Genomic DNA, 27,948 nt, shown 5'->3' with positions numbered 1-27,948 from the left:
CCCCTATTTAAATTTTTGATATGGTTAATTTTTTTTCTGACAGACGTTGGAATTGAAAATTACACTTAATTTGAAGTTTTAAAGGCCCTTCCGTTCCAAATTTATAAAAATTAGCACTTCGGAGCTCAAGACCTTTTTTGTAGAGCGTTAAATTTTCTAGAAAATTACGTCATGTCCAATTTCGTAAAAATTCACTTCGACATAGTCACACATGAAAAAGTTTAGCGGAAAATAGTTTCTTCTTTTCAATTAGTAGAGAAGGTGAAAATTCCGATCAACCCTTTCCAAAAATAATTAGTAAGATCTCAAATTTTCCGTAAAATTTATTCTTTATTGCACCGACCACAAGTTTAACTTTATAAAAAAATAATTTTTTTTTACCCCAACCACAAAACTTAAAATAAATGATAAATTTTGAGTAGTTACCTAACTACTCCATAATAATTTAGCTTCATCAAATTCAACAACTTGAGTTGGATCAACCCTACTACATCATTTCTATTCACTTGGTCTTTATCTTTCACAAGATATAACTCCTCTGCATCAACATCTACCTTCACTTCCTCCATCTTTTCCCCTGCTCCTTTCCTTTCCACTTATTCACTTACTCAAACTCCTTTACTTGAAATCCTTTCATTCATTCTCTATCTCTCTTATGTGATATATATACATATATAGTTAAAATGATAGTAAGTATTATAAGATGTTAAGTAAGATAGATAGAGCATCTCGCGATTTGTAGATAGCTAGATAGAATAGTTTTAGTTTAAGTAGAGATAGTGTAGTGTTTTATATATAGACATTTGCTCAAGAGACTCTACTTGTCTACTATATAATACTCTGTAGCAGAGACTTCTTATTCTATACTATACTGAATAAGACTCGAAAGTTAATAGTGAAGATGGAGAGAGATAAAGAGAGAGAAAGTTAAGTTACTTGGGCAAGACGAGACTTTAGATGCTTGGGATCCTTGGGATAAAGCGCCTGTACCAATATCTCTATACTACGAACACAAACTATATAATTTTATCAATTATATATTCTATAACTGTACGAGCTTCAAGATGATCATGAATAGAAACTCGAATGGTAATCGTATGTACTATTTCATGCGCGGTCTCATTATTCATTACGATCATTCACAAACTACTGAATTGCGTCATAAAGTTTTTATTAATAATTATTTTTTTCTTCTTTTAAATTAGATTGAGGAGTTTTAATGTTTTATTTAGTGATGGTTGGGTTGAAATTTTATTTCTTTATTTTAGATAAAAGTATCATGAAATTGAGAGCTTGGTAGTAGAAATTATTGGTTTTTTAACTTCCCGCTAAGAAAATTGTAAATTTTCAAGAATTCGGGAAGTTATTGGTTTCGGTCCGATTTACAAAAATCCAATTTTCATCAGATGTCAACGTTTTGAGGTCCTAGGAAGCTATTCTGACTAATTTCAAGATGATGTCCGAGTGTATGTATGTATGTATGTACGTACGCACGTACGTATGTAAATACCTGTATCTTTTGAACAGATGAACCGATTTTGAACTTTAAGGTGTCATTCGACGCGGATTGTCAATATCTTGAAGCCGTGAGAAAATTGAGCTTGATCGGTACGGCTCGTTCAGAGATATTCCAAAAATAAAGTTTTTTCAAAAATGTTTTTTTTTGATAACTTTTAATGTGCTCGATAGATTAATTCCAAAATGGACTGGGCTCTAGAGCTTTATAAGCCGCGTCGAATGCCACCTCAACCATCAAAATCAGTTCATTTGTTCAAGAGAAACCGTTGTCGAAAGAAATAAAAAAAAAAATTTTTTTATTTTTTCTGAAATATCTCAAAAACGACACTATAAATCGAATTTAAAATTTGATCAGCTTTAGAACTTGATAAAACGCGTCGATTGCCACCTCAACCGTCTCAATCGGTTTATTCGTTTGAGAGATATCGTTGGAGAAAAAATGGTAAAAAACTATTTTTTTCGAAAAGGACGGCATACAAAAGTATTTTCGAGCTCGAAGAGCTCGAAATTGTATTCACGACAAAGTTTTCGAGCTCAAAGAGCTCAAAAACTTATTTTTTCTCTCAAACTATCGCGATACCTGGTTTATAAAAAAGACAAAATGATAGTTTTATAACGAGGTCCGACTGTAATCTATCCAATATCAACACCAAGCAGGTAAAAAATATATATATACACATGTATAAAAGAATCATAAAATAACAGAATAACGTTTAGTTGAAAGTAAGAGTTTATTTAAACAGTAAAAGTTTTTTGAAGCAACTCGGTAAAAATAAAGAAAACATATAAATGATAAGAGCTGAGTTTTAGTTGTAAAATTTTCGAAAGAGAGATAAGTAAAGAGTAAGCGATATGGAAAAGCATTAAAGTGTCATAGATTTTCCGACGGTGACTGTAAAACGTGATCCGAGAAGTAAGAAAGGGAAAAGGGAAAAAAAAAATAGAAGGGAGTGATTCTCTTACGACCCTCGTCGTGGGCGCGTAGTTGAAAGCTTGAGCACAAAGTCCTACGGAAATGCGATCCTACTAAAAGCCCAGCTCAACCAACCGGCCGACCGTCTTTACTGTGTATGTGTAAATGTACACTCATCCCGAACATTTTACAAATCCTACTCACCCGTTATGTTCGCAACCCTTTTCTCTTTGCATCTTATAACTCTATACCCTTCTTAACGTCTATATATACCCTGTTCCCATCTTTTTACTTTATACTTTACTTACACTTGTTTTATTGTTCAAAATTCACTATTTACTAGATATATATTTATCGTTACTCATTACAGTCATTGCCTAAAATTCATAATTTAATCATTTTAATTTTGATTTTATTTACTGCTCATTTATTAATTAAGTATTTATTTGTGATTAAGAATAATGAATTGGAGATAAAAAAATTTCGATCGAAATATAGAGTTGCTGGTACTCATTTTAAAGTAAATTCTCAGAATAGTAATAAAACACTATCAATTTTTAGGAAAAAAAAAAATTTTTGGCTCTCAAAAAATTGAACTTTTTTTTGTTTTTTGATTTTCAATTCAAAACATAATCATGCAGGTACTCATTTTAATAAAAATTTTAAGATCTATTTCAAGAAAGAATCGGCTTGTAGAAAATAAATTTGCTGGACTATTTTACTTATGCAAGCCAACAATTATTTTTAAAAAAGCTCACATAAAATTTATCATTTAATCGATGTTGCATATAAACGTTAGAAATATTTAAAATACAAAGCTAATTTAAATAATTATTTTATCTGATTACAGTTAAAAGCCCGTGCAGTGACTGCTTGGAGGCACAGTGGCGAGCATGGAAGTGAACTTTCTGTTTTTTGTTGGTGAGAATGGTGAACCGTGAACCAAAAATCGATAAAAAGATTTCTGGTGATCGGTTGAAAAAAAATAAAATGAAAAAAAAACTTTTTAACAAATTTTTTTTTTTAAATTAAACTCTATATAAATATATATAATCTGTCCTTGAGAAAAGTAAACAATTAAAAGTAATAATAAGCCATTAATAATAATTATCAAGTATGAATTATTTATAAATAATGAAATAAAATTAAAAAGGCTTTAATATTAATTATGCATCGACACAACTCAGACGTTGAGAAAAAAAAAATTAAATCCATATATGAAAATTAATAAATTGAGAGAATAAAAAAAGTGTGGAATTAAAAAGTCGAATAATAATAATAGTGACAAAAAAAATATGAACGTGAAAATATGGATTATCATTGCACGCGTGCGCACTTATTTAATTCTTTATGTGCATACAAATAAAAAAATTTGTACATACCTATTTAAATAATAATAATAATAATAATAATAATGATAATGATAATTATGATTTTATTTTAAAATTGAAGTAATTTTTTTTTCTGATTTTTATGGGAGTGAAAGAAAATTTTAAGTGAATTCAGGGAGATAAAAAAATTAGAAGGATTTAAAATTAAAAAAAAATTATGATGACTATTTTGATTAAGTATCGCGTCACAGGAAAATTCGTGAATAATTTTTGAAAATAATTTTAAAAAGATGTACGAAATTTTTTATTACTGACACAATGGGTTTCGTTATTTTTCAGTGAGATATTTTTATTAAAGTCTGTAGAATTTTTAAATTTTTAAATTCTACGTAGCGAGTGAAAAATTTTTTTTGTGGGATGGAATATCAATTATCGAAAAAAAATGTTGAGTTTAAAGTGTAAAGAAAAAATGATAATTAAAAATACTTTTATTGAGTTTAAAAATATTATTAATAAATACCCCGTACTAAATTATTTAGATTTCGATTAATCAACAGTAGATCTACGAAGATCTGATTTTTCAAAAATTTAGATCTTACTTCTAGCAGATCTATGGAAACCAAGATCGATCCCATAATTACCATAGCTTTTTTTTTTTTTAAGATATTTATGATTTGTAGAAATTCACGGAAATTGTCAGAGATCTCCAACGACCTCTGTAACTCTAATAAAAACTTTGATGTTTATAACTTGTCGATTTACGTATATCTGCATAAAACTGCATAGATATTTATTGATTTTATTGTGAAATCTTCGAAGATCTACTGAAATCAGTAGAGAGACCTTTGAAGATTACCAAAGGTCTAAAATCATTGACGATCTAAAATCTGAAGATATCATCAGAGACCTTTTAAGATCTATTCCTAATTTTAGATCTACATAGATCTACTGTAATAAATATCTAAGCTCATCCGCTGAGAAAATCAAAGCTAAAAAACTAGATAGATTTATTCGGACTTAAAACTGGACATAAAAAATTTATTCTAACTTCTTTAAAATTTAAAAAACCGGCAATTTTATTCGTTTATTTTCTTGACAGTTTTCTAATAAAATTAAATATCTATATTTTCTAATTAATAACAACTTATTATTATTATTATTATTATTATTTTAATAAAAAAAATATTGAATATTAATTATAAGATGTATGTAAATACTAATTACTATGCATGATGGAGAATATTAAAATATAAATATAGACATTTCCTGTATATATTATATTATATATTATATATTAAGAATTGTATCGTTATCTACATTGTATTAAATTATAATTATAACTACTATAATTATTATGATTATTATTATTATTTAATAAAATATTAATAATGTATTAATTATGTGCACTTTAAAAAAGTAACAGAGTATTAAAAAAAAATTAAATAAGGCAGGAAAAATTTGAAAATTCTCAGAACAAATTTTTCCTTCTAATTTGGGATTATAAAAAAAATGTATTTATTAAATTTCTTATTAAAATTTTTTTTCAAACAATTTTATTTATTTTTATTTATTTAATTTTTTTCTACCGTTATTTGTGCTTCTCTCTAGTACTCAAATTAAATTTAAAAAAAAAAAAATTCAACGATTTCAAATTCAAAAAAGTGGTGAAGTTTTATTTTCACTTTAAATTATTATTCTGGCTTAAGTATTGCAGACACGGCAAAAATCATAATGAATAATTTTGCAGAGAATTTAATTTGCTATCAATAATGTCCTATTAAATTTTTCAGTGAATTCAATAGTTTATGCGTTATTTTAATTTAAAAAAAAATGAAAATTTTATTTTTACTCCTTAAGTTTAAGAAACTGTAAATTCGAATACTGGTTTAACTATCAGAAATAGTATGAAAATTACTGATAACAATTTTGTGTAAAATTAAATTCTCTAAAAGAAAGGTTCTGTTGACTTTTGCTCCAAGTTTGATAGTTTAGTCATAATTTTAATTTAATTGGTGAACTTTAATTTCATCACATTTAAAACTTTTTTTTATTTTTTAATAAAAAAAAAATTTCCACTAGAATTTACGGTAGATTTAGAAACTTTTTGTATAAAAATAAACATATAAATAAATGAATAAAAAGACGTGACATATTTAAATATTTAAAAATAAAAATAATAGCAAATATTTTGAGCTACGCTTCCATGTAATTATTCGTATATATGTAACCCCGTAGTATAGTATTTAAATTTAATTGTAAGTAGACAAAAAAAATAATTAAAAAAACTTTAGATTGATAAAAATTAAATTTAAATAATTAAAAGTGTACACATTTTAAATAATTTCGGTTTATAAAATTTTTTTTACGGCACGAATTTGATTTTTAGGAATAGCTTCACTTGTACCAAAAAAAAAAATCTACAACTCTAAAATTCTACCGATTCAAAAGTCTATCAATAACTCTCGACTATAATAAAAGACTCCCAATTATGAACTCTACCATTTTTAATTCTCTACTTTTTTGAATCGTTCCCATTTTAAGTTCTGCTTCAATAAAACGCTACCAAACAAAATACTACTCTTAAAATATGAATCAATGAAAAGGACTCCAATTAGGGAACCCTGGTAGAAATTTATAATGGTAGTGGTTTACTGTGGTAAAGATTTCGAATTATCGAATTTTATTACGGTACTCTCTTAAAATGAATTAGTGAAAAGTACTGCACATCAATTAATATTCACTGCGAATCAGTCCCAAGAATATCACTGATTGAATTAGTGATATACTTGAAACTATTTGAATAGTGAATAGCTTCCCTCACGTTCCATCCGCAGACGTTAAATCCACGACGTTATACATCGGTAATGTGCCCTTTGTTCGAAGGTTTTGTATGTGTGTAATTACAATAGTATGTTAACATACCCACGCTTGCAATGCTACTGAAAAAATTAAATGAGTAAATAAAGTAAATAAATTATTATAAAGTCGCGGATTCAATTTCTGCGGGCAAACATTCGTGATGCCTTCTACCAGACAGTCCACAATAAAAATTTTTCGACATCGAAATTAAAGGGTCACGAAGGGAAAAAAACTCCTGTAAATCTAAAATTTACCAAATACTCCTGACAATTTCTACTCTCTTAAAATGAATCAGTCAAAAGTACTTCAATCAGTTAATATTTATTGCACGAATAGTCCCGAGTATATCGCTAATTCGATCAGTAATATATTTGGGACTAATTCGCGGTGAATATTTACTGATTTGCAGGACTTATCACGGATTTATTTTAAAAAGGTGGAAATTGTCAGAAGTACATGGTGATTTTTATACATACAGGAATTTTTTTGTCCTTGTGGTTCTCCAAGTCAGACATCGGGAAATTTATTTTTGTAGACTGTCTGGTAGAAATTTATATTGGTAGAGATTTATAATAGTAGAGCATATTGTGGTAGAGATTTTAAATTTTCAAATTCTATGATGAAAGTATTTTGGTTGGTAGAGATTTAAAAAGAGTAGAGTTTATAATTGAGAGTATTTTATTATGGTAGAGAATTATTAGTAGACTTTTAAATTGGAAGAATTTTCGAATAGTAGATTTTTTTTTTTTTGGTACAAGTCAAGCCGTGTCGGTTTTTTAATTATTTGTTAGACTAAAAATTGAAATTTTTTAAAAAGAAAAAAAAAAAAAAATTTTTTTTAAATTCGGAAAAAATAATTAAAATCTAACGAGATCTGATTAAATCAACGAGTTTAATTTTTTAAATTTTAAGATCTACATGGATCTTAATAGATTTGTTTGAATTTATATAGATCTTGAATTTTTACAAATTTATTTTTTTTAAAATCGAACAATGAATTTTTTTCATTTTGATAACGTTTTTTTTATTTTAGCCGAAGATCTACGTAAATCTCTATAGATCTATAAAATAAAATTGATTTGATGTTTGAGTAAAATTACAAGACAGATCTCTGGAGATCAAACTAATTTTTTTTTTTTTTTTTTAATTAAATACGTGTGCATTTAATTATTAATTCAATTTTTTTTAAATTTTACTTTGTCTTAAATTATCATGTTCTAATTTTCAAACTCGAGCCATAAAAAAATTTTTTACTAAAAAAAATATTTAAAACAAAAAAAAATTATTTTCGAATTTATTAAAATTTAATATTTTAAAAAATTAAACATTATAATAATAAATGTACAGAATTGATTAAAAATAAAAATATATAATAATTATAAAAAAAATTAAAGTGTAAAAATGAGTAAAAAAAAGTTGAGACAAGCCTCGAAGCTAAAAACTAGATCTCGATTCTAGATCACATCGAGTCTCATCACCCACTGTGATAGGACTATTTATTATCTCAAAATAAGTAGTAATTATTTATCTCTCTTTCTCTTTATAACTCTAACTAATTCATTTTTTTTTTAATTACAAATTATGTTCATTATTAATATTTCCGTCCTAAAAGATCTCAAAGTAATAAAATCTAAATTATCAAATTTTTCGAATAATTAATTTTTTTTTTATTCTGTCAATATTTTACTGGATGTTTAATTCTTTGACTTTTAATTTAAAAAAAAAAAACGTTTATATTTTTGAAAAACTAACTATCATAAAATTTAATAAGTATCAATATTATTAATTATTATTGTGATCTGTAGAAAAAATAATTGTAGTAACATTTTTAATCGAGTATAAATTGATAAAAAAAAAATAACAAAATGGTAAAAAGTTCTTGAGTAGAAGCACAGAAAACGCGTTATAGTTTAGGGCGTAAAAAATCTTGTAAAAAAATATCACTATTTATAAAAAATTTTAAGTTTACACAGTGGGTCAGATTATTATCATTGAATAAATAATTAAAAATTATTAAAGACAAATATATCGTAGTTAATAATTAAATAATTATTTATTAGGAACAATAATAAGTAACTCTTGGGTATGATTGCTGCAAGTATTTTAAAAAGTACAAGAGCTTATGGGTTTTACGGGGCCTTATTCAAATACCACAAGGCGCTAAAAGTCGATAAATTTAACCTGTCGGTACGTTTTATTACCAGACCGCAATAGCATTTAAATTTAATAGTTTTTTTATTTTTTTTAGTTAAGTAAAAGCTCTTGTTACTTGAATTATATTTTAGCGTGAGTTTATTCGAACAAACCCAGGCCCACTTTTTTTTTGTAACCGTTAATTTATTTAAATACCGCGGGACATTAATATTTAAATACTATCACTATTATTTAAATATAATTGTTTATTTATTATTATTCATAATTTATTTGGTCACCGTATAAATTTAAAAATAATAATTATTTACATTCATAATTCCCAATTATAAATAATTAAACTCAGGCCTGAGGCGTCGCGCTCAATCTACAAGCAGTCGTGCATTCGAATTCGGTCGTGTATTTTTATTTTAAAAAATTAATTATTTGTCAATGCATAATTATAAAGTTTTTATGAAAAAAAAAAAAATAATAATAATAAAAATAATTTACGCCCTTATCTATAAGATTGAAAAAAATTTATTATGAAGATGGTAAAAAAAATTTTGATTAAATTATTTACTTATTTACTTAATTGAAAAACAAAAAAGTGAACTGCTAATTAAAATAAATAAGTAAACAATAAAATAATAATAATAATAATAAATATTATTATTATTATATACTTATATATAATTACTTATGTATTAATCATAATTATAATAGGTAGAATATAAGATTGATAAGATAAATAAATAAATAAACAATTAATAATTGGTATTAATTATTTACTTGTTATCGTAACTTAGTTTTTTTTTATTCTTAGTTATTAATAATTTTTGGTTTTTTTTTTTACTCTTCAATTACTTCAAAGTAAATTATTGACGAGGGTGAAGTTTATAATTATTGTGATGAAGTTTCCTGAATGAGAAACGTGTAATTAAAATGAAACTTAAACAATATTGAAGTTAAAAATATAGTTATTAAAAAAAAATATTATTTTTTAATTAAAGGAAAACAGTTCAAGTGTTTATTAAAATTTATTATTCTTTTGAGAGGTTTCTATATTTTTTTATCAAAAGCAATGTCGCGTAACAAGCAAAGTTATATTTTTTATTTAATTTAAGAATTCATTACTTCAAAAGTATTAAGTTTATGGAATAATTGATCCACTGTAAAAAGAACCCGGGGTAAATACAAGCGGTATAGGTGTTAAATTTCAACATCGAAAGCGATGTTAAAAAAATTTCCCGGTGTTAAAATATTTTTTGGTGTTGAAAATATTTTACTTTGTGAATAATTTTACTTACTCGATCACGAAAATTAAACAGTATTTTCGTTAATTAATTAAATTATTGGAGATTGAAATGGTGGTCATAAAATTGTGTAACTTTTAAATAAATTACTTCGAACATAAATAATTATTTAAATAAGTACATAGCAAAATTGAAATTCCCTCCAGATAATCTATATTATCTACATTATTAAGAGAATAAGGAAAATTTTGTTCCCGCCATATCTATATGATAGAATTCGTTAATGTTATTGAAATTGGTATCATTAGATAGGTCTTGACTTGAATTTGTGCCTTTTCATAGTTTAAACTCTTTTTAATTCCCAAGTATTGAGATAAATAGATTTATCTATATCATTCGAATTACATTCAAATTACGCGAGAAAAAAGACAATCGAATTTATTTTCTTTAAATAAATAAATTAATACTTTAATTATTCTGTCACTAAATATGACTGCATGTCACTGAATATTTAGCTATATTATTTATATCGCGTTTCTTATTCCAAAATGACAGATTTTTATGCTCCCTTTTAGTTTTAGGAAGCTTCTCAAAGTCAAAAAAGTGTGCATAGAAAAAAAAAGGATTCATTGACATAAAAAATCTTTACTCGCCGAAAGAAAATTTTTACTTACCCCAAGAAATTTTTTGCATTGTGAATTGAAAACAAAAATTTATTTAGAATTAGAAAAAAGTTTTTTGTGCAAGGAACTATTACTTGACCAAAAAAATATTTTCTCGCCCCAAGACAATTTTTGTATTTGATTCATAATGCAAAAAATTTCTTGGTGCAAATTAATATTTTTTGCGGTAAGAAATCCTTTCTTTTTCTGTGTATTATAAATTTAGTAGTGATATTTGGGCAGTCACGTAGTGACTGCAGGTTGCTCGTATTCATTAAATTTTTTTGTTTTTTCATATGTAATATATTTTTTTTTTCTAATTTCTGTACGTGGAAATTTTTTTACATCGATTTAACGGCGCCTACACTGTGTTATTTAATTTTAACATCACGTGGTATTAAATTGAGTTCATTTTTAACACCGTTCATTTTACAGTGTATATAGGTACCTTTCTTCTAAAGGATTTAATTTCCTACAAGTTCATTCATTGCTTTTTTTACCATAGCTTCGATAGTTTAGCTGTAATTTTAATTTGAAGTGAAAAATAAAAATTAAGTGATTTTTATTACAAATTTAATAACTTTTTAAAGAATTTCGAGTTCATTAATCATTGGATTCATAAAAAAAAATTACGAGGACCCTTTTTTATACAAAATTAAATTATCTACAAATTTGTATTCAATTATTTTTATCTTATCTCCGACCGTTCAATCGTAATTTAAATTTAAATAAAATAAAAAACTGAAAACTAAATTTATTTATCGATTTCTCAATATATTATCATCATTAAAAAAAAAAGTTCTTAAATTTTATTAGTATTAAATAAATGGTGAGCCTGTCTAGTTGAATTAGTTTCCAATAAGTCTGGTCATCAATCAGGATTTAACAGACAGGATAAATATCCATTTAAATTCGTACTTACATTAGAAATTCTAATTTTTTTTTTCCTACTTAAACTCAAACCAACGTATTAAATAAAATTACTTTTATTTACTCGAGTAAATACCGCAGTGTAAATTTTTTTTGTTTTTTCTTTTAATCAAAAATTTATATTCTAGTCACATAAAAATTAATGAGTCATATATTAAAAATTAACAAACAATCGGTGGATAATTAAATGGAAAATGAGTTTAGAATTTTAATAAAAAATTATGGATTCAAATTTAAATAATAATAATAAAAGTCATTATTATCATCTATGTGTAGGTCTTGTACTTGGTGGCGATAACAATGGGATACTATTATTATTACTAGAGCATGCGGTTTGACGATCGTACGTATGCAATGAAATCGTAAACGAATGAGTGGACGATCAAAAGACTTGTTCGGCATGACTGAGTCTAAATCAAACAAATATCTCGCAGAAATTCTCCAGATTCTATCGAGCCAATAACCGTTTTTTTTTTTTTTACCACAAAGCTCTTTGAGTTGTAATAAAATTTTTATTGGAAACTACTGTAATAAAATTTTTTATTGTTAAGAAAAGAATTTCGGAAAACATTAAATTTTTTTTTTTCAATTGCTAAGATGACTTTGGTTGAAGAATGGGGATGTGCGTACTCGTTACAAAAGAAATTTCATAAAGAATAAATTAATAAAGTTTTTTATATTTTTTAAAAATTTTAGTTAAAATGAAAACTTATTATTTTGGGTTCTGCACAGAATATATTGATGTCGGTACTCATTCTAGAGGGAATTAACTAAAAAATATGAAAATAAACTTATTTTTGTTTTTCAACAATAAAAAAAAAAATTTTTTTTTTTAATGTCAATTTTCAAATTGATCCAAACTTATTGATGTGGGTATTCATTACACCGGAAATCACATCAGGAACCCGAAAATAAAACAAAAAATACCTTTCTCATAGTACACTATCCAGAGAACAAACTTCTACTTCCCTATCTAATCCAATCAACAAACCAATTAATAACGATCCATGAACAATAAAACACGTAAATACAATTAGGTACTTAAAGCTATTAAAGCAAAAACTCCGGTAGCTTTACTAAAATACTCTGGGATACTTAACTTTATTAACCAAAATACCTAAAACCTCTCGAGGTCTCTACATTTGTGCATATTGCCCGTAAACCTTAATGGTTAAACTTTAGACCGATTATTATTTGCTTAATTCAACCTAGCCGCATTGTATTCCATTAACTAGTCGAGCGCCAGACAAAGACAAAGACTCAGCAATACTGGCACTTACAATTAAACTCTCTCTTACTCTAAAACTCATTCACTAAATTTACCCTTGTATTTGTACTTGTACTTGTACATGCACTTGATCACTCCCTTCGGACATAATATACATCTACAACTTTACTATTTACCAACCACTAACACTAAACTTATGACCGCGTAAATTCCATCAAAATTTCCTCACATTTAAATTTATTGCATATTTAATTTAATGATATTACGTAATTAGACTTAGTACTGTTACACTAAATTTAATTAAAAACATAAATAATTTTATTTTAAGTATTTTTTTTTTGTTATAAAAATATATCAATGTTGGTACTCATTCCAGAGAAAATTTGATAATTAATACAAAAATGCCAATTTTCTTTAAGTTCCCAAAAGTAATTTTTGATAATCGATTTTTTTTAATCGATCGCAACATATCGATGTGGGTATTTAGTCTACTGTAAATTATCTCGAGAAACCCGAAAGAAGATCAAAATTTTGTTTGTCAACACTGCGTCTAAAAAGTAAGATTTAAACTTCTGGTGAAACCTCAGAGAACTCAAACCAATTAATAAACAGTATATAAAATGTTTGGTGGTTTCCTCGTAAGTTTTCTTTATTCTAATTTAATTTGTTTAAATTATTGTCAAAATTTTTTTTTAACCAAATACAAGATGTTAAATTGTATCCAGTGTAAATGAAGCATAAATCTAAATGTACAACTGTAACTTTAAATGGATTAAAGAAGCCAGTTGTAGACAGCATGCAAATTAGATATCCATTGTCTAGTTACTAATCCTAAAATTTTTTTTTACACAAATCTACTCTATAATCCATTATTCATTTTTTTTTATGATTTTTACCTGTCATTTATCAAAAAATTTTCGAATCCATCTCGGTCTAAATAAATTTGTTTTTTTAAATTTGAAAATACAATTTCTAATTCAAAAACAGGTATGGGATAAAATGGTCACGAATTCTTGTTTTAAATTCTTAATAGTGTGCCATGTTACCTCAAGCTCCAGTTTCCAACCAAAAATAAGGTTTAAAATTATAGAAATAAAAGACTTGAGCTTCAAACCAGCAATCCAATCAAAAAAAAATTTTAAATCATACTGAGAGAAAAATTTATCAAATATTTATAAAATTTATCAATATTTGACAAACGGTTTACTTGCACTGTAAAAAGTTTGCGGAGTGAACGCAGATCAAATCTGGAGGGAATGCAGAGTAAATGCAATTTGGATGACTTTATTTATTTAATTTCCTCAGAGTGAAATTTACTCCAAAAGGGAGTTTATTTTAATGTAAGAACTCCGAATCGGAGTGAATGCGGATTTAAATAAAATCCAGACCACTTCAAAATCACTCCGCTGAAAATACAAACTCCCTATGTACTTCACGGAAAAAAAATTGTGGTTCTTCTAACTACAATACCGTAGTAAAACATTTTAGTGACGAGTATTCCCCTGTTTAGTAAATCTCGTAGATTCTCATAAATTCCCATAGAAATTTTATAAGAATGAATGAGTTCTATGAGAAGTGCTATAGTTAAGTATAGGGCCTTATTTATTTATTTATTTATTTATTAATAATTTTTCGACCCTGGAATCGAGAATCCCTAAGGGCCGCAATATACAAAAGTATTACAAAGTATAGTATTATAATAATATTTAAATATAAACATACAAAAATTAAAATAAATTTAGTAAATTAAATAAATTGAATTAATTAAGTTTGTAAGATAGATAGTTAGGTAGGTAAGTCGGTAGACTCCTATTATATAATAATAGTATATAAGTACATATTTAACCATTAATCAACAATCCGTCTTTCTGTAGAAAATAATTATAACACTCTGATCTGAATTCTTTATAAGTTGTAATTGACACAATAGATGAAGGCAGATCATTCCATACTCGGATAGCAGACAGTAAAAATGAATGTTATACATACAGCTATAAGAATCTATCGGATTTTTTAAGCAGGGTCCAATATGTAGTAAAGGATACTACATAAATAGTACTGACGTTACTACACGTGTGGTTGAAGTTATTCTAAGTGGGAGAGCCAATTGGGATTTTTCTACTCAAACTTGTAGTAACCTCAACTACAGCTGTTGTTGTAGCAACTACAATTTTTTTTTCCGTGTCCGTATGCGGAGCGATTTTTTATAAAAACTCCGAAACTCCAAGTGACGGAGTGAATTTGGATTGAAATAAAATCCATAATCACTCCGAATCTACTCCCGATTTTTGGCAGTGTAGATCGTTTTCAAGTAAACCATTATCGAATATTAATAAACGATTTATTAAATTAATTATCAAATGTTTGTGCAAAAATACTTAAAATTTTTTAGCTTCATTACCATTTTACCTCTTAATTACAGTATTTTTAATTAATAAATAAATTGAAATATAATTATTATTTTGAGAATGAATAAGTTCTTTGAACTCAAACAATGATGAACTAGAATATTTAAAACGCAACAACTAGCCGAGAATTTAGCTTCTATAAATAAGTTCGAATGTGTAAAAGCATTTATAAATATATGTACCAGTTGGTTTTTGTAAGCGTATATTGTCGTGTGTGAGCGTAACGTTTTAGTACTCAATCAAACGACAAACAAGATACTACTGTTTTAATTTAAATTTTCAAAAATCTAGACTACAGACTACATTTTTTAGCACAGATTTTAAATCCGTGGCACTAAATCTAAATACGGACGTTGGGTTATAAAATTTTATTGGATATTGTAAATTATTTAGTTATTTATTTGCTTAAACTGAGAGATTATTATGAAAACGGAGGTGTGTGAAGTGTGTGGAAAACCCGCGGAACAAAAATGTAGCGCATGTAAGAGTGCGTTTTATTGTTCTCGGGAGCACCAAAAAAATCATTGGAAGGAGCATATGAAAAACTGTAAAGCTTTTAAGGTATGGAGCCTAATTAGGAAATACTTTGAATTTATTGATTATAATAATGATAACTATTATTCAATTTTAATATGCAACGAGTGAATTTTTTTTAAATCTGTGTATACAGTTGAAAAATTTGTATTAAATTTAACATAAATCACATGCCCCAAACGGCCCACTCAATTTTTTGTGCTAATTTAACACATTACACTTGTGTCAAACAATAATACAGGTTTAAAACTTTTTGAGATCAGATAACATATTCAACTTTAGTTAAAATTACACTTGATGGTGTCAAATAATTGACACAAAATATTTAACCATTGAATTTTTATACACAAGAACACAAAATTTTCAACTGTGTAGGAGAGAGAAAAAAATTGGAAAATTATTTGACTAGTGGAAACAACAAATTTCAGTATTCAATTACTGAGACTTGTCGACCTTAGAAATTTGAGACAAATCTTATATTTTTTTTAAATTTTCGTATGAATGAGAACTATTGAAAAATTTATAATAAATAAAAAATTTCGACTATTTCTGTGACTTGCATCTGTTTTTTTTTATTCGAGAGGAGTTTTAAAAATTTCAAAATTTCAAACTTTCATACCGAATAGGATGAAATGAATAAATTTTTTGGAAATTTTGTTATAAAATTTTTTATTTCGCTGTCTAATCCTATCCCAAAATTTATATATTGTTGTATTCTTTTTAGTATTGAAGTTTTATGAAAATTTAATGCTGTCTTAAATTTCGAAGTTCGACTAGTCAAACATTGTTTTTACACGGCCAGATCCTTAGAAGAGCAGTCGAATAAAAAGCAACAAATACTTATATAATTTTTTCTTAATGTTTTCATTTACTTTCAAATAAATATACATTTAAGATAGCAGAAGATCAGAATGTTGGACGCCACTACATTGCAACAAGAAAAATCGACGCAGGCGAAGTAATTCTACGAGAAATGAATCCACTGTTGGCAGCACCTGCGCAAGGAACATCGCCATTGTGTTTAAATTGTTATTGTTTACTGGAGAAGAAGACTGCGAGACCGTGTGATAAATGCGGATGGCCATTGTGTGAAAATTGCAAAGAACATGGTGATGAATGTTCCTTCACAACAAAATATCGCGATGCAAAAGTAATTATTTGATTTAATTAATTAGATAAATTTATATGCTTGTTTAAAATCCCGAGGTGGAGCTTTAAATCAAAATGGCCGCGGTTCTTATTCAATTGATACTTTTTATTTTTTTTTTTTTTTTTAGATCAATATTGCGGAATTTGGAATTCCTCATCCTACATACAATTGTATTGGAATAATTCGCGCACTGGCATTAAAAGAAGTAAATCCAGATAATTACAATAAATTGATTAACTTAGAGGCGCATGATGATCACAAAGAAAATCAACGTCTTGATGAATTTAATGGAACTGCAAAATTTGTTAAACGTTTTTTTAAATTAGATGAAATTGATGAGAAAGAAATAACACGAATTGCTGGAATTATTCAGGTGGGATATACGTGTTGAATTTATTCTAAAATAGACTATTGATTAATGGAGTATGTTTAAACGAGACCTATTACTAATTTATTAGATTAATGGTCACGAAGTTCCGACAACTGAAAATTCTCATGTTGCTGTTTATGATGAAGCGTCTTATTTTGAACACAATTGTAAAGCTAATTGTTCGAAAAGTTTTACTGAGTCTGGGGGAATTTTAATACGAGCCGCTTTACCAATATCTAAAGGTTTCATTTTTTAAATTTTATATAAGAAAAAGTTTTTTCATGAATGTTTGAAATTTTTTTGAATATTCAATTTAGAAATTCGATCAACAGAAATTTTTTATTCCAATAAATTAAATCAGGAAATTTAAATGATCGATTTTATAATTAAATCGACAAATAAAAATTAAAAAAAAAAAGCATTCATTCGAAAATAAAAAATTCTAAAAAAAATAGAGAAATCAATCCAAGAATTAATTTTCACCTTAATATAAAAATTTTTAAAATGGAATATAAATATTTTAGGTGAACATCTAACAATGTGTTACACAGATCCTCTGTGGGGTGTAACAAATCGCCGTCACCACTTATTTCAAACGAAATTATTCAACTGCACCTGTTCGCGTTGCTCAGATCCCACCGAATTCGGTACCATGTTCAATGCACTTAAGTGCACAAAAAGGTAAGCAATTTAATTTATTTACTGATAAAAATAAAACTAATTAATTTAAATCTGGCTAGCCATTAATCAATCATCACACCACAAAGCACAATCCTCAAAATCGCATTATCTTAAATATTATCCAAATGAAAGATCCAATTAAATCTTAATTCAAAACGTATTATATTCTGAATCCCGTTCCTGGCCAAATAAATCCCTTTATACATACATATATACATCATCTAAACCAATACGAGACTCGAAACACAACACAACCTAGTATATAGACACGTACGTTGTTGTAAAAGCCCGTTATCGGCTTTCGAGTGAATTATAGCCAAAGCTGGGCATGTATTATGCATCATTGCATAGTTATTTGATCCTATACTATTCGTAAAACAGTAACTGCGGGGGATACAAGCTACCATCAACTTTCATAACAACAACAACACCGATGAGCAATGAAAAATTACCGGATTATATTTGCGGTAAATGTCAACAAGCTACGAGTTGGGAGCAAATTGAGAAACAACTTGAGGAAATAGGCATTGAATTGACGCAAATGAAAAAAAACGACGTGGAAATTTGCAAAAATTTTATTACTAAATGGAGCAAAGTGTTGCATGATAATCATTATTACTTGACGGATGTCAAAATGGCGTTGGTACAATTGATAGGACAACAAGATGGTGGTCTACCAGCTTGCAGTGACGAAATACTGAGTGAAAAAATTTCGTTATGTAAAAAACTTGATGAATTGCTACGCAAATTAGTCCCAGGTAATATATTTATTTTTTTAAATAAATTAATCAATTTTATTTTAAAGAAATCCTGGGAATTTGATACAATTTGTACTCCGTAAAATTTTGGAATTTTTTTTCATTGTCTATTATAAAAAATTTTATAAATTTTATTGTGACAAAAATAAAGATAATGACGATGGTATAGATCAAAATACTGTTTAATATTAAAACGATTTGTGACGTTATTTTTTCAGCTGAAATTCGTATCCGGGGATTGATTTTGTTCGAAGTACACGCGGGTATCGCGGAATTCGGACGACGGCAGGGTCCTGACGAATTACGTGGAATGTTAATGGTAAATATTTGTAGGTAGTTTGAGCAGCAATTTTTATTAAATAATTTTTTTTTTTTTTATAGTTATCAAGGAATGCATTAGCCGAAGCCTATCAATTGTTGCGTTACGAGCCAGAAATACTTCCAGAAGGTAAAATAGCTAAAATAGCCTTCAAGAATATGAAGGAAATGGATATTATCATCAAAACACTGTGTCAAAAAACGGCATCACCCATGTAACAATTTAAATATGTCTAAATAAATCTAATCTACTGGAACAAAAATTCAATAGCAGACTCTAAAAATCTCCTTTTCCTAGTAGAAATAGCCATACATGATTTTATATGCATTCCTGTAGTATATGAGAAGATTAAAAGTAGCAAATTTTTGATGGTACCCCATACAAATATTTTTGAAAAATGATCAAAGCTCAAAATACAGGAAAATGACTAAATTTTAATAGATTCCTATTTATGAAAAGGTTCAAAGGGCCTGACGTAGTAAAAAAAATGCCTGAAGGTGACGCACTGTAGGCCTTCAGCTTTAAGAAAATTTATTTATTTTACACAAAAAAAAAAAAGGATTTCTTGGTGCAAGAAATATTTTGCATTATGAATTGTAAACCAAAATTCTTGAGACAAGTGAAAATTTTTTTGGCGAGAGTAAATTTTTATTGCGCCAAGAAAACCTTTTCTGAGCACGAATATTTTGGAAAAATTATCCGAGCTCGAAATACGGAAAATTAACTGAATTTCGGTTAATTTCTACACAGAAAGATATGACCCTTTGGGTTCAAGAATATTTTTTGTAACCTACAACGAAAAGTGAAACTCCTCTTAGTTCAAGGCAAAAATTTTCTGAACGTAATAGCAGATTACACACCAACGGAGGAAAGTAGGACATTCCAATCCACGGGTATAATTGCCTACCCGAGCAGCAGCTGAGGGTGGCAATCACGCGAGTTTGGATGTTCTACTTTCCTCTGTGGTGTGTATACGATTTTTCACCAAACCTGCACCTGAAAGTTTAAATTTTTTCCTCTGCTTGTGGTAAGAATGGTGCATGCGCTGTTTTTATTATTTTTTTTTTTCATAAAAGAAAAGAACGACTTTCTTCCCTTTAAACAGGGCACGAATTAAAACTTTCGGTGCAGGTATGACGAAAAAAAAAAATTGGCTTTCTTTTTGAATTATAATAGTAGGGGAGGGAGGGGGGGGCAAAAGGGGGTACCTAAGGAAATACTTAGTTTTCCAGGACTAAAATACGCTAAATCTTTTTGTTTTTAGTGATATTCGAGGTAAATAGACAAAATTTTTAGCTGCCGTTAAAAAATAAAATTTTTATTTTTGGCGGGCAAAACGGGGTACCCTTAAAAAAAGTTGAAAAAAAAAAATTTCTGAAAATTGATCAAATTTTATTACTTGAACCTTTTATATGTAATATACATAAAGAAAAATTACATTTCACATCATTGGTAGACACGAAGGCAAAAAAAAAAATTTTTGTCGGGCAGAGAGGCCTCCCTCCAAAAAATGATACTTTTTCTTTTTTTTTTTTTTAAATTGTTTTCATTATTAAGAATGTATTTCTTTCTCTTGACAACTATTTTTGGTTTTATAATACTCAAGAAAAATTTTTTTAAGTGTAATAAATCGTTTCCCCTCGATTAGCTTAATTACTAATTGCTATTTAATAAAAAAAACAATTCTGTATTTCTTATTTGTCATTATTTTGAACCCAAAAGACGTGTTTTTTGATTTTTTAGATTGAAGATTATTTTGCATTATTTAAAATGTTTTATCAATAAAAAAATAAAATATTATTTTCGAATATTTTTAGTGGCCAAATTTGCCCCAGCTATAACAAATCAGCCGAAAAATGGATTAGTGTATTATATTTTTTTCAATTTGACGATAAAAATATGAAAGAATCATTTTTTTTAAATTTCCGACTGGTCCATTTTGCCTTAGGTGTTATGGGTAGGGCTAAAAATGCGGAAATATATCAAATTTCTTTTAATTTAACGATAAAAATTTGAAAGAATCGTTTTTTCAGGATTTTCGGCTGGTCCATTTTGCCCCAGGTGTCATGCGTAGGGCTAAAAGTGCGCAAATATATCGAATTTATACTAATTAGACAAAAAAAAAAATTTTTTTTTTCATAAAATTTTGGGGGTACACAGTAAAAAATATTGTGTATTTGTGTCGAAAACGGTTTGTGTTAAAAATTGTAGTGTGTTAAACTAACACAAAGTTTGTGTCACTTTATTTTGTAACATCAAAAATGTGTTATACACTCTTTATTAACACATTTTGTGTGTTACTGTGGAATTCTTTGCGCCCTCTTGTGGCGATATTTCAACATAATCTTTGTGTTAGAAAGGGGTTACACAAAGTTTATGTCGAAATTTCAACACAAATTTCGTGTCAACCGTTTTTAACACACAAACTGTGTTGATTTAATTTACATAATATTTTTTACTGTGTACCCCGTTTTGCCTACTCTACCCCCTTTTGCCCCCCTTCCCCTATATTACACACTTAGGGCAGTAAAGTAAGAAATGTCTCAGATTACATGTGATCGTTGGCCGAGGCGAAGCCGAGGTCAACAAACGTGTGATCTGAGGCTTTCTTATTTACTGTCCAAGGTGTATATATACTATTTTTCTCCTCGACGGAGGCGAAAAGCGGTAACTGTTTCGCACAGCGGGACGAAAGTTGACGCTTTCCGTCCAGAGGGGAGAAAAAAAATTAAAGGGGTCTGATATAGTGAACAAATTTTTTTTTTTATGGGTAATCCCATATCCGGCTAACTGAGTCGAAATCAAATTCAAATCCGAATCAAATTCTCTTTTTGAACTAGATCAAATTTGTAGGTCAGCGACGGGACAAATCTCAGGGCCGAAAGAACTCACATTTTTTGTGTGAAAAATTTTTTCGGCACTCCGCTGAGATTCGAACCCACGCCTGGCCAGTGATCAAGTTCGAGAGGCCTAGGTCTAACGCCTTAGACCACTCGGCCATGATCACCGGTTAACAAAATTTTTTAAAAAATCATCCTGAAAGTGCCATCTTTGGATTAAATTTTCAACTTCTTCACCATTTCGTATTGATGATAAAACAGTTTTATTCAGAATTTGTGTCTAAAAATAAGCTGAGTAGATTTTTATGACAGTGATCATTATTACGGTAGCGTTTTCATAAAATAGAGTTGGTTAGTAAATGCTAAAAAATGTCTCGCGATAAGAATATGATTGGTTAGAAATGACTACTGGAAGATACTTATGTTAATCAAATGTTTTTCTGGTATAATTTTTGTGCGATAACCTGATTGTAAAAATATTTTTGTTAGACCTATTAATAAGCCAACATTTTTTTTTAATTATTGATCTTCATAATTTATTTGAAAAACAAATATTGTATGAAATCAGTGAGTTTATTGACTCAGTGGTTACTAAAAAAAAGTTACTAAAATTACTGTACTAGTAAAAAAAAAAATAATAAATAAATAAAAACATGGGACACTGACGTATTTTTATTGTGATGAAAAAAAGCAACCAACGGTAAAAGAGTAAAATAAACAAACTAAAGCCAACAATGGAAATGTCAAGTGATTTAATAACAAGTACTGATGATAATTATTTAGAGACATTAACTGGAGATGAGTGTCGGTTATGTTTACAAAAATCTAAAGATTCATGGCCATTATTTCAATCTAATAATAATCAATTACCTGAAAAAATAATGGCTTGTGCTGCAGTACAGGTTAGAATTTATTTATTTATGTATTTACTGTCATTCTTAATTTCGATTGCAAGTAGAATAAATTTTGTTTTTAATTATGGAAAAAAATGACCCTGAAGTTAACAGACAATTAACAATTTTCGGATTTTGTTTTTGAAAAAAATTAAAACTTAAAATGCGCACTTGTAGAAAATTAGAAAAATTACAGGTGCAATTTTTTTAAATATATAGATTTTTTTATAATTTATTGTTTTAAAAAAAATCCAAAAATTAGTAGACATCAACTAACTTCAGTATCATAAAAAAAAATTAATTGTGGAATTCAGTTAAATTGATTAATTGTAATTAATCAATTTAATTAATCGAATATGATTAATACGTAAATAAAAAAATAATTAAAGTTTTGATTTGAAGTAACAATGTAGGTGTAGAACTTGATCTATTTTTTGGTGATAAAAATTTTTTGTTTTTAACAGTCGTAGATTTGTGAAATTTTTTTTTTTATAAAGTTGGATTTCAGTAGATTTGCTCCAGAGAACAATTTGAAGAAAAATTCAGTATAGATTTTCTATGTCAAAAAATAAATTGTCTAGTGATTCAAAATTTTACACTCAAAAATCAATCTCGCTTACTAATTTAATTTAAAAAAAATTTTTTTTTTATAACTTCAAATTTATGATGCTGAAATTAGCAGACAATTAAGAATTTTCATGTTTTTTTTTTTTCAACGATTTAATTAAAAAAAAAAAAAAAACTAAAAATATGCACATGTAGAAAATTAAAAAAACTATAGGTGCAATTTTTTGAAATGTTTTTTTTTTTTTTAATTTATCGATTTCTAAAAAATTCACAAATTATTAGACGTCGGCTAGCTTCAGTATCACTCAACTTTTTATTCTAAAGTGCATTAAAAAAAAAAAAAAATTTTTAAATCCGTTAATTACTTCAAACATAATTACCCAGTAATCTAAAGCTAAGAACTTATTTAATTTTCGCTAAAAATTAATGTAATTCCAGATAATCAATGGTGACGGTCTGCCGTCAACAATCTGCAGCCCGTGTAATCGTCTCCTCGAAATCTCTTACAATTTCAAATGCGCCGTAGAAAAAACCGACGCAAAACTCCGAGCCACTTCTCACTACAAGCCTCTAATAGTCTACACGGAATCTCTGACTCAAGTCTCAATGGGGCAAACCCCAGAGCAGAATCATCATTCCAAGGAGGAACGTGTCCTCATTACCGATACACTCGCTGACTCTCATTTGCTCCAGCTGAATCCCGACAACACGATCATCTTCAGCGTGGACCAAGTCGACGAGTTGAAGCCCAATCTAAAAAATAGTCTCAGTACCGACTCACAAGTAGTTTTATTAGAGAAACTGGATGAGTTTGATGACCCCCTGGAAGCCAAAGTCCAGCGCAATTGCTCATTTACTGAAGTTTTTGAACTCAAAGAAAATATTCTCGCTCCTGATACTGATACTGATCCTCATTCTGATGCTCATGTTGATACTAATGTCGATTCTCATGCTGACAAACATGATAATGAATCAATTAAAGTTGAAGATGAAAAAACTGATGATTCAAATGATAAAAAATCATCAAAATTAATAAGTAAACATCAAAATTTAATGTTTATTTGTCATATTTGTAGTGAACAATTTAATTGTGTTGATGAATTAAAAAAACATGTTACAACTCACGATTCATTAAAAAGTTCTGATGATAATTTAATAAATAATGAACAAAATATATTAAACAATGATGAAAATATTGAAAAAAAATTAGATACTGATAAAAAATCATTGAAATATAAATGTAAGCATTGTAATAAACAATTTACATATGAAAAATCATATCTAACACATGCTAAATTACATGAAGAAACAAAAACATCATCATCACGTTCACAAAATCAAACCCAAACTCAGAATTCATTTTCAGAAGATGATGATTTAACAGATGATTTAAATGATGATTTACCAGAAGGTTTACAATGTTTACAATGCGGTAAATTATTTGCAACAAAACGTAATTTAAAACGACACATCAGTACCCATACTGGAGTTAAATTTAACTGCAGTACATGCAGAAAAGAATTTTCACGGTTAGATAAATTAAAGGAACATGAGTACGCGAAACACGTGGCTGATTTTACGGATACCGATGACAATGATGATGATGATAGAACTGAGGGAACTAAAGAAGGAGGAAAAGAGATCAAGAAAAACCGGCCACACAAGTGTTCTTTGTGTCCGAAGGCATTTGCTCAACTTCAGTCGCTCAATAATCATGTGGAAAGACACAAAAGGGTCAAGGATACGCAGAAAAGATTTTTGTGTGATGTCTGCAGCAAGTGCTTTGCTCAAAGCGGATCTTTGGTTGCACATATGAGGACACATACGGGAGTCAAACCTTATGTGTGCAATGTTTGCTCTCGAGCGTTTACCAAAAGCACTTATTTGCAGTTACATCTTAGGACGCACAGTGGGGAAAAGCCTTATATTTGTCAATACTGCAGCAGAGCTTTTGCAAGAGCAAACACGTTGGCAAGACATATCACGATGCATACAGGAGAAGCTAAATATCATTGTCAGATTTGCAGGAAAAGCTTCAGAAGATTGACTTCTCTTAATGAACACACGTATACGCACACGGGACAGCGACCTTATGCATGTAAAATTTGCACCAAGAGGTACAATAATGCGGGAAGTCTTTACGCGCATACGAAGAAGTGCAAAGCTCTAAATGGCGCCAAGGAAGAGGTTAAAGACAGCACTGGGGATAAAGAAATTTATGGGAAAGATGGAATTTTTGTTATGGAACAGAGTAAAAATTTGGATAATTTTGGGGTTGACAGTGAGAGTTTTGAAGAAGATAATAAAGAATTTAAAGGGAATTTTTATAATATGTATCCGAGTATGTAGAAGGAATATTTTAGTGCTAATTTTTTTTTTATTTTTTATGAAAAATTTAAATTTATTACGAAAAATTTTTAAATAAAACGCTAATTTTTCGGAGATTTATTGGAAGGTGCTGAGGTTTGACGTGAAATTTTTTGAAAAAATAATTTGAAAAATAAGATGACGATTTCTATTGTACCGAGGTGACTGTCAACGAGTTTGAGATAAAAATTTTAATTAATTGAGTTTGTATATATTAATTTAAGTTTATGGATTTAATAATTTGTTAACAGGAATGTGTAACGTGATAATTTCATGTAGGATTGTACTTTTAATATAAGCGATTAATTGGTAGATAATAACTATAAGTAATAAATAATAAATAATGAACAAATACGTGTATTAAAAATGACGGAAAATATTTTATAATGAATTTTTTGTATAAAATATATAAATCTAAGAAACTTTAATAGCTTTTTACTGCTTGAATTTTTTTTAATAGTTTGATAAGAACATTGCTTTTGAATTGACATGCATGTTTCATTAATTAAAAGTTATTAGAGAATTATTAATGATAAATAAAAGGGACTTACCATTGTTGACATCTTTTTTTAAATCTGGAATCAAAGAAATGATTTGAAGACTTCAAATTTCAACACTTGGAATTTAAAAACTTTAATATTTGAGCACTTGGAATGTAACACTTTAAATTTTGTACACTGAATTTTAAAACTTTAAATTTTTGAACAGCTAATATAAACACTTTAAGAGTGCAGTCTGAAATGTGCTGCGGCAGCTGTACCGTAAATTTGAGCACTTTTAATTTTTGAACACTGAATGTAAGCACTCGAAATTTGAACACTTAGAACATAAATACTTTACACGAACACTTGAAATTTTTAAACACTGGCATCTCAAAGATAATTTATTATTAATTAATACTTTAATTATTTTTATTCTCATAAAACATTAAACACGGGTTTTATTCAAGTTTTTGCTAATTTATAGGTCATTCAACCAAACTTTTAAAGGTACGTTCATAAAAATTTTTTAATAAATTCTTTAATTACAAGATCTGAAACGAGTGAGCTGTTAATTTCAATAATTTATTAGTCAGTCTTATTAATTTGTAATTTATGATAGCTTATACCTCATTTTAGTTATTATTATTATTATTATTATTATTATTATTATTATTATTATTATTGTTATAAGAACAATCATTAAGTTAATAATTGTAATAGTTATAATTGATAACAAGCTTTTTAAAATTATTTTTAACAGAAAAATTTTAAATTATTCGAAGCAGAACGTCATTATAATAAAAAAATAATTTCCAGTATTTCCAAGTACTGACTACTAATAATGTTGACTTCATTCTAGCCCAAACTCCTATTCAAATATTTATTAAGGCTGGGCCGCACCTAACGAAGTCCTGAATTCAAGAATTCTAATTATTTATTAAATAATTATCATAACAGCAATTTTATTAGCTTCGGACTAAAAGCAGAAGACGAACTTCCTCGGAAGATTTTCGTCATCCGAGTCCCATAAATATTCAAAAAGTAATTAGAATTCTTGAATTCAGGATTTCGTTAGGTGCGGCCAACCTTTAAACTCAATTATTAATAATTAATCAATAAAAAACTTTATTTTTTAATTTTTTTCTTCAAATATTTAAAATCTCCAAGTCCGGTAACTGCTATTTTGAATGATACGGAGGATAGCCAACGTTTAATGATTTTTGAATTTTTTTAAAAACGATAAATCATAAAAAAAAAATATTTGGAAAATTGCACTTATAGCTTTTTTAATTTTCTACAGGCGCATATTTTTTTTTTTTTTTTTATTTGTAATTTATTTTTTGAAAAAAAATCCGAAAATTGTTAATTGTCGGCTAACTTCAAGATCATTATTTTGAATAAAAATATATTTTTTATATTTTGAACTAATGATTCATTAAAATTTATATCTCATATTATTCTTTTCTAATATTAAAACAATTATTAACCAAAATTTTTAATAATTAATAATTTAAATAATTATTTTAAATATTTACATTCCTTCAAGCCGTTGTCCTGACGCCACAATTTAAAAAAATTATATTCTTTACTTTTAACATTTAATTTATTATAATTTATAGATGTTTTTAATTATTATCATTAATAGTACACTAATTGATCATTATTTTAATTAATCAACTCAATAAACATTAATAAAATATAATAAATGAAATAAGTTAGCAGAAACACTACCGGCTTTGAGCGCGCGACGCC

At 27.6% G+C, this 27,948-nt stretch overlaps 3 protein-coding genes and 1 long non-coding RNA gene across 6 annotated transcripts in view; 3 read left to right on the top strand and 1 right to left on the bottom strand.

The window, feature by feature from the left end:
- LOC130673484 (protein disconnected-like) overlaps positions 1 to 9,244 on the top strand; it is a 50,364-nt gene extending 41,120 nt beyond the window's left edge. Inside the window, exon 5 of the mRNA XM_057478504.1 lies at positions 3,282 to 9,244. Coding sequence (XP_057334487.1) covers positions 3,282 to 3,356 — 75 coding nt within the window. The 3' untranslated portion in view covers positions 3,357 to 9,244. The remainder of the gene's footprint in view (positions 1 to 3,281) is intronic.
- The window catches only part of LOC130673485 (uncharacterized), a 79,302-nt gene extending 51,373 nt beyond the window's left edge, over positions 1 to 27,929 (bottom strand). For all 3 annotated transcript variants that reach the window (XR_008990892.1, XR_008990893.1, XR_008990891.1), the window contains exons 1-2: positions 27,732 to 27,929; positions 26,266 to 26,747 (exon numbers count right to left, since the gene is read on the bottom strand). This is a non-coding gene — a long non-coding RNA (uncharacterized LOC130673485). The remainder of the gene's footprint in view (positions 1 to 26,265; positions 26,748 to 27,731) is intronic.
- LOC130673483 (SET domain-containing protein SmydA-8-like) lies at positions 15,427 to 19,358 on the top strand. Its single transcript, XM_057478503.1, has 8 exons — positions 15,427 to 15,796; positions 16,665 to 16,919; positions 17,047 to 17,292; positions 17,378 to 17,531; positions 17,814 to 17,970; positions 18,352 to 18,728; positions 18,947 to 19,047; positions 19,110 to 19,358. The coding sequence occupies exons 1-8, from the start codon at positions 15,659 to 15,661 to the stop codon at positions 19,263 to 19,265; spliced, it is 1,584 nt and encodes a 527-aa protein (XP_057334486.1). The 5' UTR covers positions 15,427 to 15,658; the 3' UTR covers positions 19,266 to 19,358.
- On the top strand, positions 21,942 to 26,114 carry LOC130673482 (zinc finger protein 287-like). The gene is made up of 2 exons (XM_057478501.1): positions 21,942 to 22,789; positions 23,786 to 26,114. The coding sequence occupies exons 1-2, from the start codon at positions 22,622 to 22,624 to the stop codon at positions 25,694 to 25,696; spliced, it is 2,079 nt and encodes a 692-aa protein (XP_057334484.1). The 5' UTR covers positions 21,942 to 22,621; the 3' UTR covers positions 25,697 to 26,114.
- Positions 27,930 to 27,948: the final 19 nt, after the last annotated feature.

Source organism: Microplitis mediator, chromosome 8 (assembly GCF_029852145.1).
Source record: "Microplitis mediator isolate UGA2020A chromosome 8, iyMicMedi2.1, whole genome shotgun sequence".
Classification (NCBI taxonomy): domain Eukaryota; kingdom Metazoa; phylum Arthropoda; class Insecta; order Hymenoptera; family Braconidae; genus Microplitis; species Microplitis mediator.
Note: the sequence above shows the minus strand (reverse complement) of the source record. Positions and strands in the feature narration are given on the sequence as shown.